General features: G+C 37.6%; 1 protein-coding gene across 10 annotated transcripts in view; it reads right to left on the bottom strand.

Moving 5' to 3' along the window:
• The window catches only part of HERC1 (HECT and RLD domain containing E3 ubiquitin protein ligase family member 1), a 241425-nt gene that overhangs the window by 95361 nt on the left and 133438 nt on the right, over positions 1-12626 (bottom strand). For all 10 annotated transcript variants that reach the window (XM_032174831.2, XM_032174833.2, XM_032174835.2 and 7 more), the window contains exons 26-30: positions 5730-5998; positions 3207-3422; positions 1859-1979; positions 1396-1633; positions 1051-1241 (exon numbers count right to left, since the gene is read on the bottom strand). In XM_032174831.2, the coding sequence (XP_032030722.1) occupies positions 1051-1241; positions 1396-1633; positions 1859-1979; positions 3207-3422; positions 5730-5998 (1035 nt within the window). The remainder of the gene's footprint in view (positions 1-1050; positions 1242-1395; positions 1634-1858; positions 1980-3206; positions 3423-5729; positions 5999-12626) is intronic.

Here is a 12626-nt window from a genome sequence, read left to right as displayed (position 1 = left end):
ACATCAAAACCCTTGGTGCTGGGGGAATTTTTTTTTTTTTTTTTGGAGACAGGCTCTCACTCTGTCATCCAGGCTAAAGTGCAGTGGTGGGATCTCAGCTCACTGCAATCTCCACCTCCCAGGTTCAAGTGATTCTTTTTTTTTTTTTCTTTTTTGAGACGGAGTCTCACTCTTTCACCCAGGCTGGAGTGCAGTGGTGCAATCTCAGCTCACTGCAGGCTCCGTCCCCCGGGGTTCACGCCATTCTCCTGCCTCAGCCTCCCGCGTAGCTGGGACTACAGGCACCCACCACCACGCCCGGCTAATTTTCTTGTATTTTTACTAGAGACAGGGTTTCACCGTGTTAGCCAGGATAGTCTCGATCTCCTGACCTCGTGATCCGCCCGCCTCAGCCTCCCAAAGTGCTGGGATTACAGGCGTGAGCCACCGCGCCTGGCTTGTGCTTTAGCCTCCCAAGCAGCTGGCACTACAGGCATGCATCACCATGCCAGGCTAATTTTTGTATTTTTAGTAGAGATGGGGTTCCACCATGTTGCCCAGGCTGATCTTGAACTCCTGGGCTCAAGCAATCCACCCACCTCGGCCTCCCAAAGTGTTGGGATTACGGGTGTGAGCCACTGCGCCTGGCCTGGGAGAAAATTTAGGTCAGGACTTAGGTTAGAGATGGCTTGTCGGTATCAAGGTTAGAGATGGCTTGTCAGGATCAAATGCTAAGAAAACATCTGAGCTTCCCCCTAGGCAAAATACAACCTGGGGAAAATCAGTCCTCTAAAATCTAGGTCTCAGAGCCCAGACAGCCAAGGAGAGGCTGAACCTAGAGAATGGGCAGTATGGTCACAACATGAGGGTTAACAGACTCTAAGCAGAGGATGTTTGGTCAGAAGCTCATCTAAATCACATATACGTGAAGAGAAAAGGGGTTTGTAAATAAACAAATATAAATCCCATCATACGTCATAAGGAAGAGGAACTCTACATTCTAATCATATGCACACAATGGGGTTTTAATAAATGCTTGTAAGTAAAGACAGAGAAAGAGGCTTACATTACCTCTGAAATCTTTCTTCTCAGTTTCTCCATTGGAGTCAACTTTTTTTTCTTCTTCACCCTCTTCTTGCTCCCCTTCTCCGAAAGAGGCCATATGTAGTACACCAGTTTGGGACAATAAATTCTTCAACTGACTACAGAGTAGATCCAACAAGGATTGAACTACTTTGGGACTCAGTTTATCAGCATAGGTCCTATGTGAAATAAAAGAAAAAAATAAGTGGCAAACACACAGAAGGGCAAACATAGTGCTTAAATACATAAAGCAGATTAGAGGGAAAGGGGGAATTCTAAAATGGAGGAAGACCAGACTTCATACAGTTCTACAAAGACATCTACCATACTTACCCAGTAGTGATGGCTAGAATCTGGAGCAACCTTGTACTGGCCACTTTCAAAGCTGTGCTAAGCTGGGAAACACCCGTCTTTGGCAACAACTGCAGGGGCTGTCCTAGCATGGTGTCTGTACCACACAACTGTGACAATACGTTTAGCAGACCAGTGGAAATTGCCAAAGAAACGTCTACTGGTTGATAATGAACACTTAGGGCAAAAACCGTCACCAGAAGGAGACGTTGCTGGGCTTCTAAAAGACAAAGAGACAGTTAAGAATCTTCCTTTCAGTAAACAAAGCATTTATTAAAATGAATCATTTTCTAAAATATTAATAACATGAAACACTATTTTTAATTATTCTTTACCTATAAGTTTATCTACTAATGTTAAACACAAAATATAGAACATAACTAGTACCATAACCTCGGGCTAAAATGTAACCTGCACTGTGCATTTGCAGGGACAGTTTACTTACCAATGTGATGCTTGTTTGCTTGCAGGGCTCTTTCCAGGGTAGCAGACAACTGTTGATAAATTTTATGCACAGCTACCTGGATTTCAATCTGAATATTTCTCTTAGCTGCTCTGATCCCATCCTGAATTACACATAAAGATTTACTTTTTCTATTAGCAACAATAATACCTGCTTGCAAAAAGAAGTAATAACATTTTATTCCTAGTCTATGCTAGAGCCTTACGATGGTTTTTAATTATTTACTATATTTCAGTATATAAAGTATATAATAATTTTTTTTTTTCTGAGGCAGAGTCTTGCTGTATCACCCATGCTGGGGTGCAGTGGTGCAATCCTGGCTCACTGCAACCTCTGCCTCCCAGGCTCAAGTGATCCTCCCATCTTAGCCTCCCAAGTAGCTGGGACTACAGGCACATACCACCACACTTGGTTAATTTTTTGTATTTTCTGTAGAGACAGGGTTTTGCCATATTGTCCAGGCGGGTCTTAAACTCCTGAGCTCAAGCAATCCAACAGCCTCGGCGTCCCAAAGTGCTGGGACTACAGGTGGGTGCCACCATGCCCAGCTTCCAAATTTAATTTTAAATGCTTGATAATTGTTGAGTCTATATAATCTTTTTTTTTTTTGAGATGGAGTCTTGCTCTGTTGCCCAGGCTGGAGTGTAGTGGCGTGATCTTGGCTCACTGCAACCTCCACCTCCTGGGTTCAAGTGATTCTCCCTGCCTCAGCCTCCTGAGTACCTGGGATTACAGGCGCCCACCACCACACTCAGCTAATTTTTGGTATTTTTAGTAGAGATGGGGTTTCACCATGTTGGCCAGGCTGGTCTTGAACTCCTGACCTCAGGTGATCCAACCACCTCAGCCTCCCAAAGTGCTGGGATTATAGGTGTGAGCCACCACGCCCGGCCGAGTCTGTATAATCTATTTCCTCACAAAGCAGTGTTTCCTGCCTAAATATGAAAGACATAAAGATAACACTTTTTTTCTAAGTTATCAAAGGAATCACACAAACTAGGTAAATGATCAAATCTAAAACATAAGCTCTTGAAACCCAATCTCCCAAAATCTAATCCCTACCCTTACTTGGATCTATTCCCATCCAAACTGGATAATAAAACTGGATTAATAAAACTGAGCCGGCAAATAATCTACAATAGTACAATAATACCATGGCTCACCTAATCTCAACTGCATTATTTAGGAAAAGAAACAAATGAGCTATCTTAAAAAATTTAAAGTCTTTGTATTTTTAAACTGAACCATAAACACCAAAAAGTTCCACATTATTAAAGTGGCTTTGTAAAATGACAGTTAAAACCTGTATATACTGCAGGGTGTCACCTACCTGATAGTGATGCAATCGGCCACTCTCTCCCTTGGCTCCTGTGTGTCCAACAGTGCCTAGACCAAAACACCCTGCTAGGAACTGCAGCCTCACAGACGTGAGTAGTGTGGAGGACTGGAAGCCTGAACTCAACCTGCTTCCTGACAGTGAGATGCTACCTTTTTCTTCCATCCCAGACAATAGAACGAGGATCTGATGAAGTGCCTCTAAACGAAGCTTGAGGAAAAAAACATATTTTAGAGTTCTTCACTTAACTCAGACACAACAAAACTCTGTATGCCAAAAACAGTATTTTTAACACTTAGAAAATTCTGACATTTCATATGAATCTATTCTAAGATAAATATTTATTATTATTAGTTTTTATGAAGATATTTCTAAAAACTCTATAAGCACACATCAGAATAAAAAATGTTAGCGTACAATAGGAAAAGTAGTAGCTTTGGATGTAGGAGACACGGTTTCAAGGACTCTTATCTTACTGTGTGGCCTTGGGAAAGTCACTTAACTTACTGAATTTGTTTCCTCGTATATAAAATAAGACTAATAATACCTTATCTGATCTATTCACACAGCTATTGTGAAGCTCACAAGGAGATGTATGTGAAAGTTTCAAAACTATAAGGTAGTACTGCTATTGCTTTCTTTATTAATAAGTTTATATAATACTCTTTAGCCCAGGAATGAGAAATACTTCTGAACTATTTCTCTGTGGTTTTCTTGAACTTCTGCCCCTATCTTCCCTAGGAAAACACTCCCCATCACTGTAGTTGATCAGCTTATCCTTCTTCTTAAAAAAAAAAAAAAAATTATTTTGAAATAATTTTAGATATACAGAAAAGTTGTAAAGATGGTACAGAGAGTTCTTGTATACTCTTCCTTGAGCTTCCCCTAATCTTAACATCTTACATAACCATGGCACATTTATGAAAACTAAGACATTAACATTGGTACAATACTATTAACTAAACCTAAAGTAAAATAGTATTAATTAGAAGACTTTATTTGGATTTTAGTTTTCCATAATGTTCATTTCTTGTTCCAGGATTTAATCCAGATACCACATTGCATTTAGTTGCCATGACTTTTTAGTCTCTCCTACCCTGTGACAGATTCTGTCTTTCCTTCTTTTTCATGATGACACTTTGGAGGAGCTGTTCATATATTTTGTAGATGTCCCTAAATTTTGGGTTGTCTGATTTTTTTCTCATGACTACCGTGGAATTATGGATTTGGGGGAAGAATACCACATAAAGTGTTCTCATCACACTATAGCAACATGACTTAACACAGGTGATGTTAATCTTGATTTTATTTTTATTTTTATTTTTAATTTTTATTTTTGAGATGGAGTTTCACTCTTGTTGCCCAGGATGGAGTGCAGTGGCACGATCTCGGCTCACTGCAACCTCTGCCTCCTGGGTTCAAGTGATTCTCCTGCCTCAGCCTCCCAGGTAGCTGGGATTACAGGCGTCCACCACCACGCCCAGTTGAATTTTTGTATTTTTAGTAGAGACAGGTTTTCACCATGTTAGTGAGGCTGGTCTCAAATTCCTGACCTCAGGTGATCCACCCACCTTGGCCTCCCAAAGTGCTGGGATTACAAGAGTGAGTCATCGCGCCCGGCCAATCTTAATCATTTAGTTAAGGCGATACCTGCCAGGTTTCTGCAATGTGAAGTTACAGTTTTATCTCCTTCCTACAGCCTATTTGTTAGAAGCAAGCCAGTAAGTCCAGCTCACTCTCAAGGAGAGAAGAATTAACCTCCACTTCCTGCAGGGAGAACTATGGAAGAATTGTGGACATGTTAAAACCACAATAATTAATAAATATTTGGGGGAAGATACTTTAAGGCTATGCAAACATCTTATGTCTCTTTCAAGTTTTGCTCACTCATTTTAGCATTCAACAGTGGGTCTTGATTGCAGCAATTATTTCTGTGAGGTTCTAATCTAAAGCAGGTGTCTAATTTAAACTGAGACAAATGGGTCAAAAACGAAGGCTCTGGGCCGGGAGCGGTGGCTCACACCTGTAATCTCAGCACTTTGGGAGGCCGAGGCAAGTGGATCACCTGAGGTCAGGAGCTTGAGACCAGCCTGGCCAACATGGTGAAACTTCGTCTCTACTAACAATACAAAAAAATTAGCCAAGCATGGTGGTGCATGCCTATAATCTCTGCTACTATGAAGGCTGAGGCAGGAGAATCGCTTGAACCCAAGAGGCAGAAGTTCCAGTGAGCCGAGATCTCACCATTGCACTACAGCCTGGGCAACGAGAGCGAAGTGAAGACTTCTGAGTATGTTGTTCTGAGAGATGACAATTTTAAATGCACTTTAGTCTAGTTCAAACAAAATAACATGCTGTCCTAGTTAAGAAAGTTATGTTTAAAAGCTCAGGTACAGGAATGGGGAAAGCAAGGAATAGAAGAAAAAGAAAAGGAAAGGTTTTACCTAGACCTATACATTCAATGGTTCAGTTTTAAGTCTCCAGAGCTCTCATAAGGAGTAAATATCAAAGACTTACTTCTGCCCTTAACTGCTGCTGTTCCATTGCAATGATGGAGGCCTGGGGACTTGTAGACATACTTTCCTCTGGCTCTTTAAAACCTGGGGCATTCCCCACATCTCCACTCACAAAGCTTACAACATTTTCAATCAAAGTGTGAACTCCCAAAGACTTGGTAAGATCAAAATCTGACTCAAAGGAATAGGAGGAGTTGCATAACCAGTCTCTGCTATGTTTCAGGCGAGCCCAAGAGTCACTCAGGGATTCCAATTGACTGTGCATAGGACCTATATACAAACAGAATAAACATATATCAACGGCAATCAAGTAGAGCATACATTCTGAAACTAGATAAGGCTGAGTGCTGCTACCATAACCAACTGGTGAAAAATGGATACTCATGTTTGAATACACACATGCATTAAGTGAATCTGAGCAAAATGCTTTGGTAAAAACAACAAACAAACAAAAATTAGAGCAATGTAAGAAAATAAAGGGAAAGCCCTGTTTGATGTACCAGTGTCTCTGTAAGCGCTTTAGCAACACGCTGCCACAAGAAAAAGAAAGGCAGAAGCTGTTCTCAAAATGCTTAGCTTAAAATGCTCTGCAGTATTAAACCAGATCATCATTTATGAACAAAAAGGAACTAGGTAGGCACTTAAGACACTGATGGTAAGACCTACTCAAAACAGAAAGATTTCATCTAATTTAACATTATCATTACAAAGGGCAAGTTAAGACTGAACAAAGTGTCTACATATCTGCAATGAAACATTACCAAATAATGAATATAGAAGGGCAAGTAAACTTACACAAAAAGGAGACATAAACATCACCCTTTGGGTTTCATTAATATAAGGAACATTCTCACTGACTGTGTCATGTGCATATTTACTGCAGGTTGTGAAACTCCTATATAGAGGAAGCAAAGTTTCACAGACAAGAATATATGAGATTTACTGTAAAATGATACCTATATAAAATTATCAAGTGGCATCAAAATAGTTGCTAAATATAATACCATTAGATTTGCCAGTGGGTATTTTTTAAGCTAAAATCTTTACATTAGACAGCAAAATGTTAACATGTTTGAACACAACAGCAACTGTCCAAGTCATATGTCAATATTAGCTTTAAATAAACATATAAATGTCCAATTCTTACAAATCTTTAACTGATCTCAGATACATAAATTTGATTAACTACAATCCTTTGTTCATGACATACTCTCATCATTGGTCCATGCATGGCCCAATTTTGAAATCACATATTTATAATAAATATCTGTGAACACAAGAACTGGAAAACTAACAGTAACTTCTATCTATTTGCTCTTCCTCCAGCCCATCTCTTGCTACCTAAAGTTTTATTATCCTGAAGCCTGGGTTTATTATTTCCTTGTTTTTATTGTTTTAATGTATTCCTAAGATGAATAATGGTTTTAGTTGTTGTTGACTTTTAAAAAAGAGTATCATTTTATATCACCTTTTTGGACATACTCTTTCATTCAATATAATATTGCTAATATTCATCCACATTACTATGTGTAACCATGGTTCATTTATTTGATTGCTGTATAACATCCTATTATGTGAATATACTAAATTTCTCAATTAGGAAAGTATCTTAAGGTACTCAATTAAATATGCATAAAAATTATATCACTTATATAGCTAGATAGAAAAGTTTGGGAAGATAACTACTTAAACACTAATGCCCACAGAGAAAACAAACTAACACAATATTCAATGTAGAATCTTATTTTTGAATTACTATACTGGTGTCAATTAAACCCTAGGACTTCAAAATTCGTAACAGGGAGCTAATATTACAAAGTAACTGTGAAATAATTTATATGTATCCTAGTAAAATAATGTAGAATGGCAAAGAATATACGGTTTATCTGCCTTCTATGTTTTAGCAAGAATTATTAAGACTTAAAAAGGCTTAATTTTCACCACTGCACTCCAGCCTGGGTGACAGGGCAAGACCCTGCCTCAAGAAAAGAAAAAAAAAAAAAGCTTAATTTTCAGTCTTGCTGAACATGAAAAATAACAACCTAGCTAAAAATTTCCCCAAATTGTAGAGCTGAATATTCTTTCACGTAACACAGAAAAGACTGAAAATTCAAAGAATGATATCATAGATGCATAACATATTAAGTTAAAAATATTTAAAGAATAAAGTAGAGGCTAATGTAAAAAATATATACGTTCTTTTTTCATTTCCTTAAAGCACCTCAAATTCAAAATCTGTATTTAGACTTAACTTATGAATGATAGCTTCTGGCTCCTCACATTGAACTTGTTTTTTGGGGGGTGTTTTTTTTTTAATAATAAAATTTCAGAATAAAAGGTTTTTCTAGTTACTAATACTTATAAATTACTTTTCAAAATGAATATAAAATACGCAAGGAACTGATATTAGAACTGCAGAAGAAAAAGAAACCTTAAAGATTATTTAGTCCAATTTTCACAATTGAGGAAACAAAGGCACAAAAAAATTGGTTTGTCAAATAATGACCTTAATTCCTTAATTTTATAGGAGGTAGTCTTACATATTCATTATTAACCAACTCACAAATCACTGATGGAAATTTCAATTGCCTGCCTATATAAAGGTTCAATTATGAATCTACCAATACTGAACTGTCTTCATATAAACCAAAATATTCTATGGAATGGCTGACAAAGCCCAAAATTAAATCCTCTGCAATTTAAAGCAGGGGACGGCAAACTTTTTCTGCAAAGGGCCAGATAGTAAATATTTTAGGCTTTACAGACCATAAGGTCTCTGTCACAACTACACAACTCTGCTGTTGTAGTATGAAAGCAACCACTTAAACAAGTGAGTGTGGCTGTGTTCCAATAAAACCTGATAAACAAAAATAGGTGCCAGGCCAGTCTTGGCCTCCTAGCTGTAGTCTGCTGAGCCCTAACGGATGAAATTAACCCAAATCTAACTTTGTATAAATAAAATATTAAGAACAGGAAACACACTATGTGGAAGCATCAGGATAAATAATTTCCATCAAAATATTTAGTTTGACATCAAAAAGACTTAAAACACAAAAATTTATAATATGGAAATAGGAGATGAAAGAACTTTAATTTTTTTTAAAGTATAACAATCTGATAACTTTGGTTTGCTCTGTACTATCTGAATATAGGAAATATTATATCTGAAAAGGCCATTAAAAGCTTCTACATAACAATTGAGACTAAGCTCAATTCTTAATATTAATTTGGAATCACCTACTATATAAAGAAAATACAAAATCCAACAAAAAAATTTTTGAGATTGTTTACTTGTCCTTACAAATTTGGTTTTTAAATGGAATTTTCAAAATGAACATGGCAGAGCTGCAATACATACTTTATAAACCATAAAATATGTAGGCAAGCTAAAAGGGGAAAAAAATTAAACATGCCATCATGTACTTGCTTGAAGCTCTTCTTTTTTCTGGGGCTCAACTGGCCAAAAAGGAGTAAATACACTACCACACGAGAATCAGAAAACAAAAGGAGAAATTTGATACAGGAGAGAAACATTTACATTTGCTTTTCTTTATATCATCTAATTTGAAATGCACAGACAAAATAGCATTTCGCGCATACATGTTATACCATGAAACACACGTGTTGATAAATGTTTCCAGTATTATTTTAGCAATAAAACCCTAACAAAATATTTAAAGATTAGGGGCGATAATCAAACCACACAGTATTTTAACTAATAAGATTTCTGATGTTGCTTCTTAAGTTGCTGTTTTGATATCCCACAACTTTTCACTGTATCATCTTCAGCTTAAATATGAAAACTAAAATCAAATATCTGCAAAAAGGTATTGTCTTTCTGTAAACAATCGTACAACCATAGCAATCTTTTAAGTTTTATCAAAGTACCAAATTACTAACATATTCTTACAGGTTTTGTCAAGAATTTTATCAGGCTGTTATGAAAATTAAATGAGTTACTATAATATTTGGGCTTAGAACAATGCTCATATAGTAAGTAGTTTATAAATGTTTATAAATGTTTACTAAATACAAATTTCATATTGCCTCTGAGGTGCTAAGCAGAAGAAATGTTTCATCCACCTCTTTTAGAAGTAAATTTAGCTGCCCGGGCACGGTGGCTCATGCCTGTAATCCCAGCACTTTGGGAGACCGAGGTTGGGGGATCACGAGGTCAGGAGTTCAAGACCAGCCTGGCCAACATGGTGAAACCCTGTCTCTACTAAAAATATAAAAATTAGCTGGGCTTAGTGACGCATGCCTGTAATCCCAGCTACTCAGGAGGCTGAGGCAGGAGAACTGCTTGAACAGGGACCCGGGAGGAGGAGGTTGCAATAAGCTGAGATCACGCCACTGCACTCCAGCCTGGGCTACACAGCGAGACTCTGTCTCAAAAAAAAAAAAAAAAAAAAGTAAATTTAGCTTTGATGCCTCTGAAAAGCTGAGGAAGGTGGCCAAATGTATCTGCCCGCATTTCTTTGCCCCTTCCTACATATTCACTTTCTTAGACCAAGGGCTTACACCAATTGTGAAACATTAACTGAAGTGAGGGGAGAAAAAGGCGCAATCGTGGTTCAACAGCGTGAATCTTAGTATCCCCATTGTCAAATACTGAGATTACAGGCAAGGGGGCCCTCTCAAGGAGGAGTCTTTGCAGGCATGGAAAGAGCAGCTGAAAATGTGTATACACCCATTGTCATTTATATATCCATTAAACTTCAGTAAACAGGATATAATTAAACAGCATTATCTCTCTCCTATTCCTCTCATCAGGCTTTTAGTAATTCAAGACCACTGTGACTAGTAAATGCAAATGCTGTATGAGGGGAAACATTTTACATTTCCTCCTCAAAATATTGGAAGGAGTAAACAAGCACATAGAATTCTTGGCCAGGCACGGTGGCTCATTTCTGTAATTCCAGCACTTTGGGAGGCCAAGGTGGGCAGATTGCTTGAGCCCAGTTCAAGACCAGCCTGAGCAACATGGCGAAACCCCGTTTCTACAAAATATAAATAAATAAATAAATAAATAAATAAATAAATAAATAAATAAATAAAAAATAAATAAATAAATAAATAAATAAATAAATAAATAAATAAATAAAATTAGCCAGGCATAGTGGCATGTGCCTGTAGTCCCTCCCAGCTCCTTGAGAGGCTGAGATGGGAGGGTCACTCGAGCCTGGGAAGGTTAAGCCTCAGTGGTGCAGTGAGCTGTGATCGCACCATTGTACTCCAGCTTGGGTGACAGAGCAAGACACTGTCTCAAAAAAAAAAAAAAGAAAGAAAAAAAAAGAGAATTCTCACTCGGCTGGACATTTGTCCTTCATGGCTCAAGTCAGAATCAGAATACTCAACAGTTTGAATGGCTCCCAAACAGTTCTCAGACTTGGCAGATTCAACTGCCCAATTGAAGATTTTATGGCTTAAGACATCTGGTCTACATTGACAAAAAAGGGAAAAAAATAGTCATTTATTTTACTATCATTTAAAAGCAAAACAAAAAAACCCCACTGTGTCAAAGGGCAGTCACTAAATATACAATATTTTTGTAAAATCTCTTTGAAAATATAATCTCCTAAATATGTTATATCCATGCCTAAGTAATTCACATTCAAATTACAGTTTTTTCTTAGTTGGAAAGATGAGGATTCTACTTTGTTTTATTCCAAAGATATTATTTTGCACATGCTGACCTGGTTAACACAGACTGAATCTCAAATTATATTTCCATGAGCATGATAGAGATTTGAGAGAAAAGAACAATTTTAACCAATGAACTATTACTTATAAATATAAACTTAAGTAATATAGTATAAACTATAAATTGGATTTCTTATGCTACTCAGTAAGTCTGGAGCCATTTTCTCTCTAGCACCAAATGATACACATTTATTAATATAACATACAACTTTTAGCAATTATATTCACCTGAGCTAAACAAAATTAGGAAAGTAAATCTGTTCCAAAAATTTAATTCCTAAGTCAAAATGAACTACCAATTTTCAAAGAATTACCAAATAATGAAATGCATGTTGCACATTATACTAAACATCATTTAATTTTTTTTGATAACACAAATACTCTGTAATTTTTTTTTTTTTTTTTTGAGATGGAGTCACGCTCTGTCGCCCAGGCTGGAGTGCAGTGGTGCAATCTCGACTCACTGCAAGCTCCACCTCCCGGGTTCACGCCATTCTCCTGCCTCAGCCTCCTGAATAGCAGGGACTACAGGCGCCTGCCACCACACCATGCTAATTTTTGTATTTTTAGTAAAGACAGGGTTTCACCATGTTAGCCAGGATGGTGTCGATCTCCTGACCTTGTGATCCACCCGCCTCGGCCTCCCAAAGTGCTGGGATTACAGGCATGAGCCACCGCGCCCCACCCTCTGTAATTTTTTTTTAAGAAACTCAGCAGCTTTGGTATGTTATGGTCTCAAAAGACTTCTCAATAAAGAAAGCTCTGGTCTTTATTATTCCTAATATTTCAGAGAAATCATTCTCTGTATTCTTTTTTTTGAGACAGGGTCTCACTGTTGTCACACAGGCTAGAGTGCAGTGGCATGATCACAGTACCCTTCAACTTCGAATTCCTGGGCTCCTGTGATTTTCCCACCTCAACCTCCTGAGTAGCTAGAAATACAGATGCATGCATCCATGCCTAGCTTTTTCTTTTCTTTTTGGTAGAGACAGGGGTCTCACTATGTTGCCCAGACTAGCCTTCCAAAGTGCTGGGATTACAGGTGTGAGCCACCACACCTGGCCCATTCTTTCTATTCTAATTGTAATTAAATGATGAAATATTGCCAAATTTTAAGTAACAACATTTATTCTTTTGAGCTATATACCTGAAAATGAAAAAATTATGTGTGCATTTCTTTCCCTCATTTCTGTTT

This window comes from Hylobates moloch, unplaced genomic scaffold (genome assembly GCF_009828535.3).
Source record: "Hylobates moloch isolate HMO894 unplaced genomic scaffold, HMol_V3 SCAFFOLD_14, whole genome shotgun sequence".
NCBI lineage: Eukaryota > Metazoa > Chordata > Mammalia > Primates > Hylobatidae > Hylobates > Hylobates moloch.
Note: the sequence above shows the minus strand (reverse complement) of the source record. Positions and strands in the feature narration are given on the sequence as shown.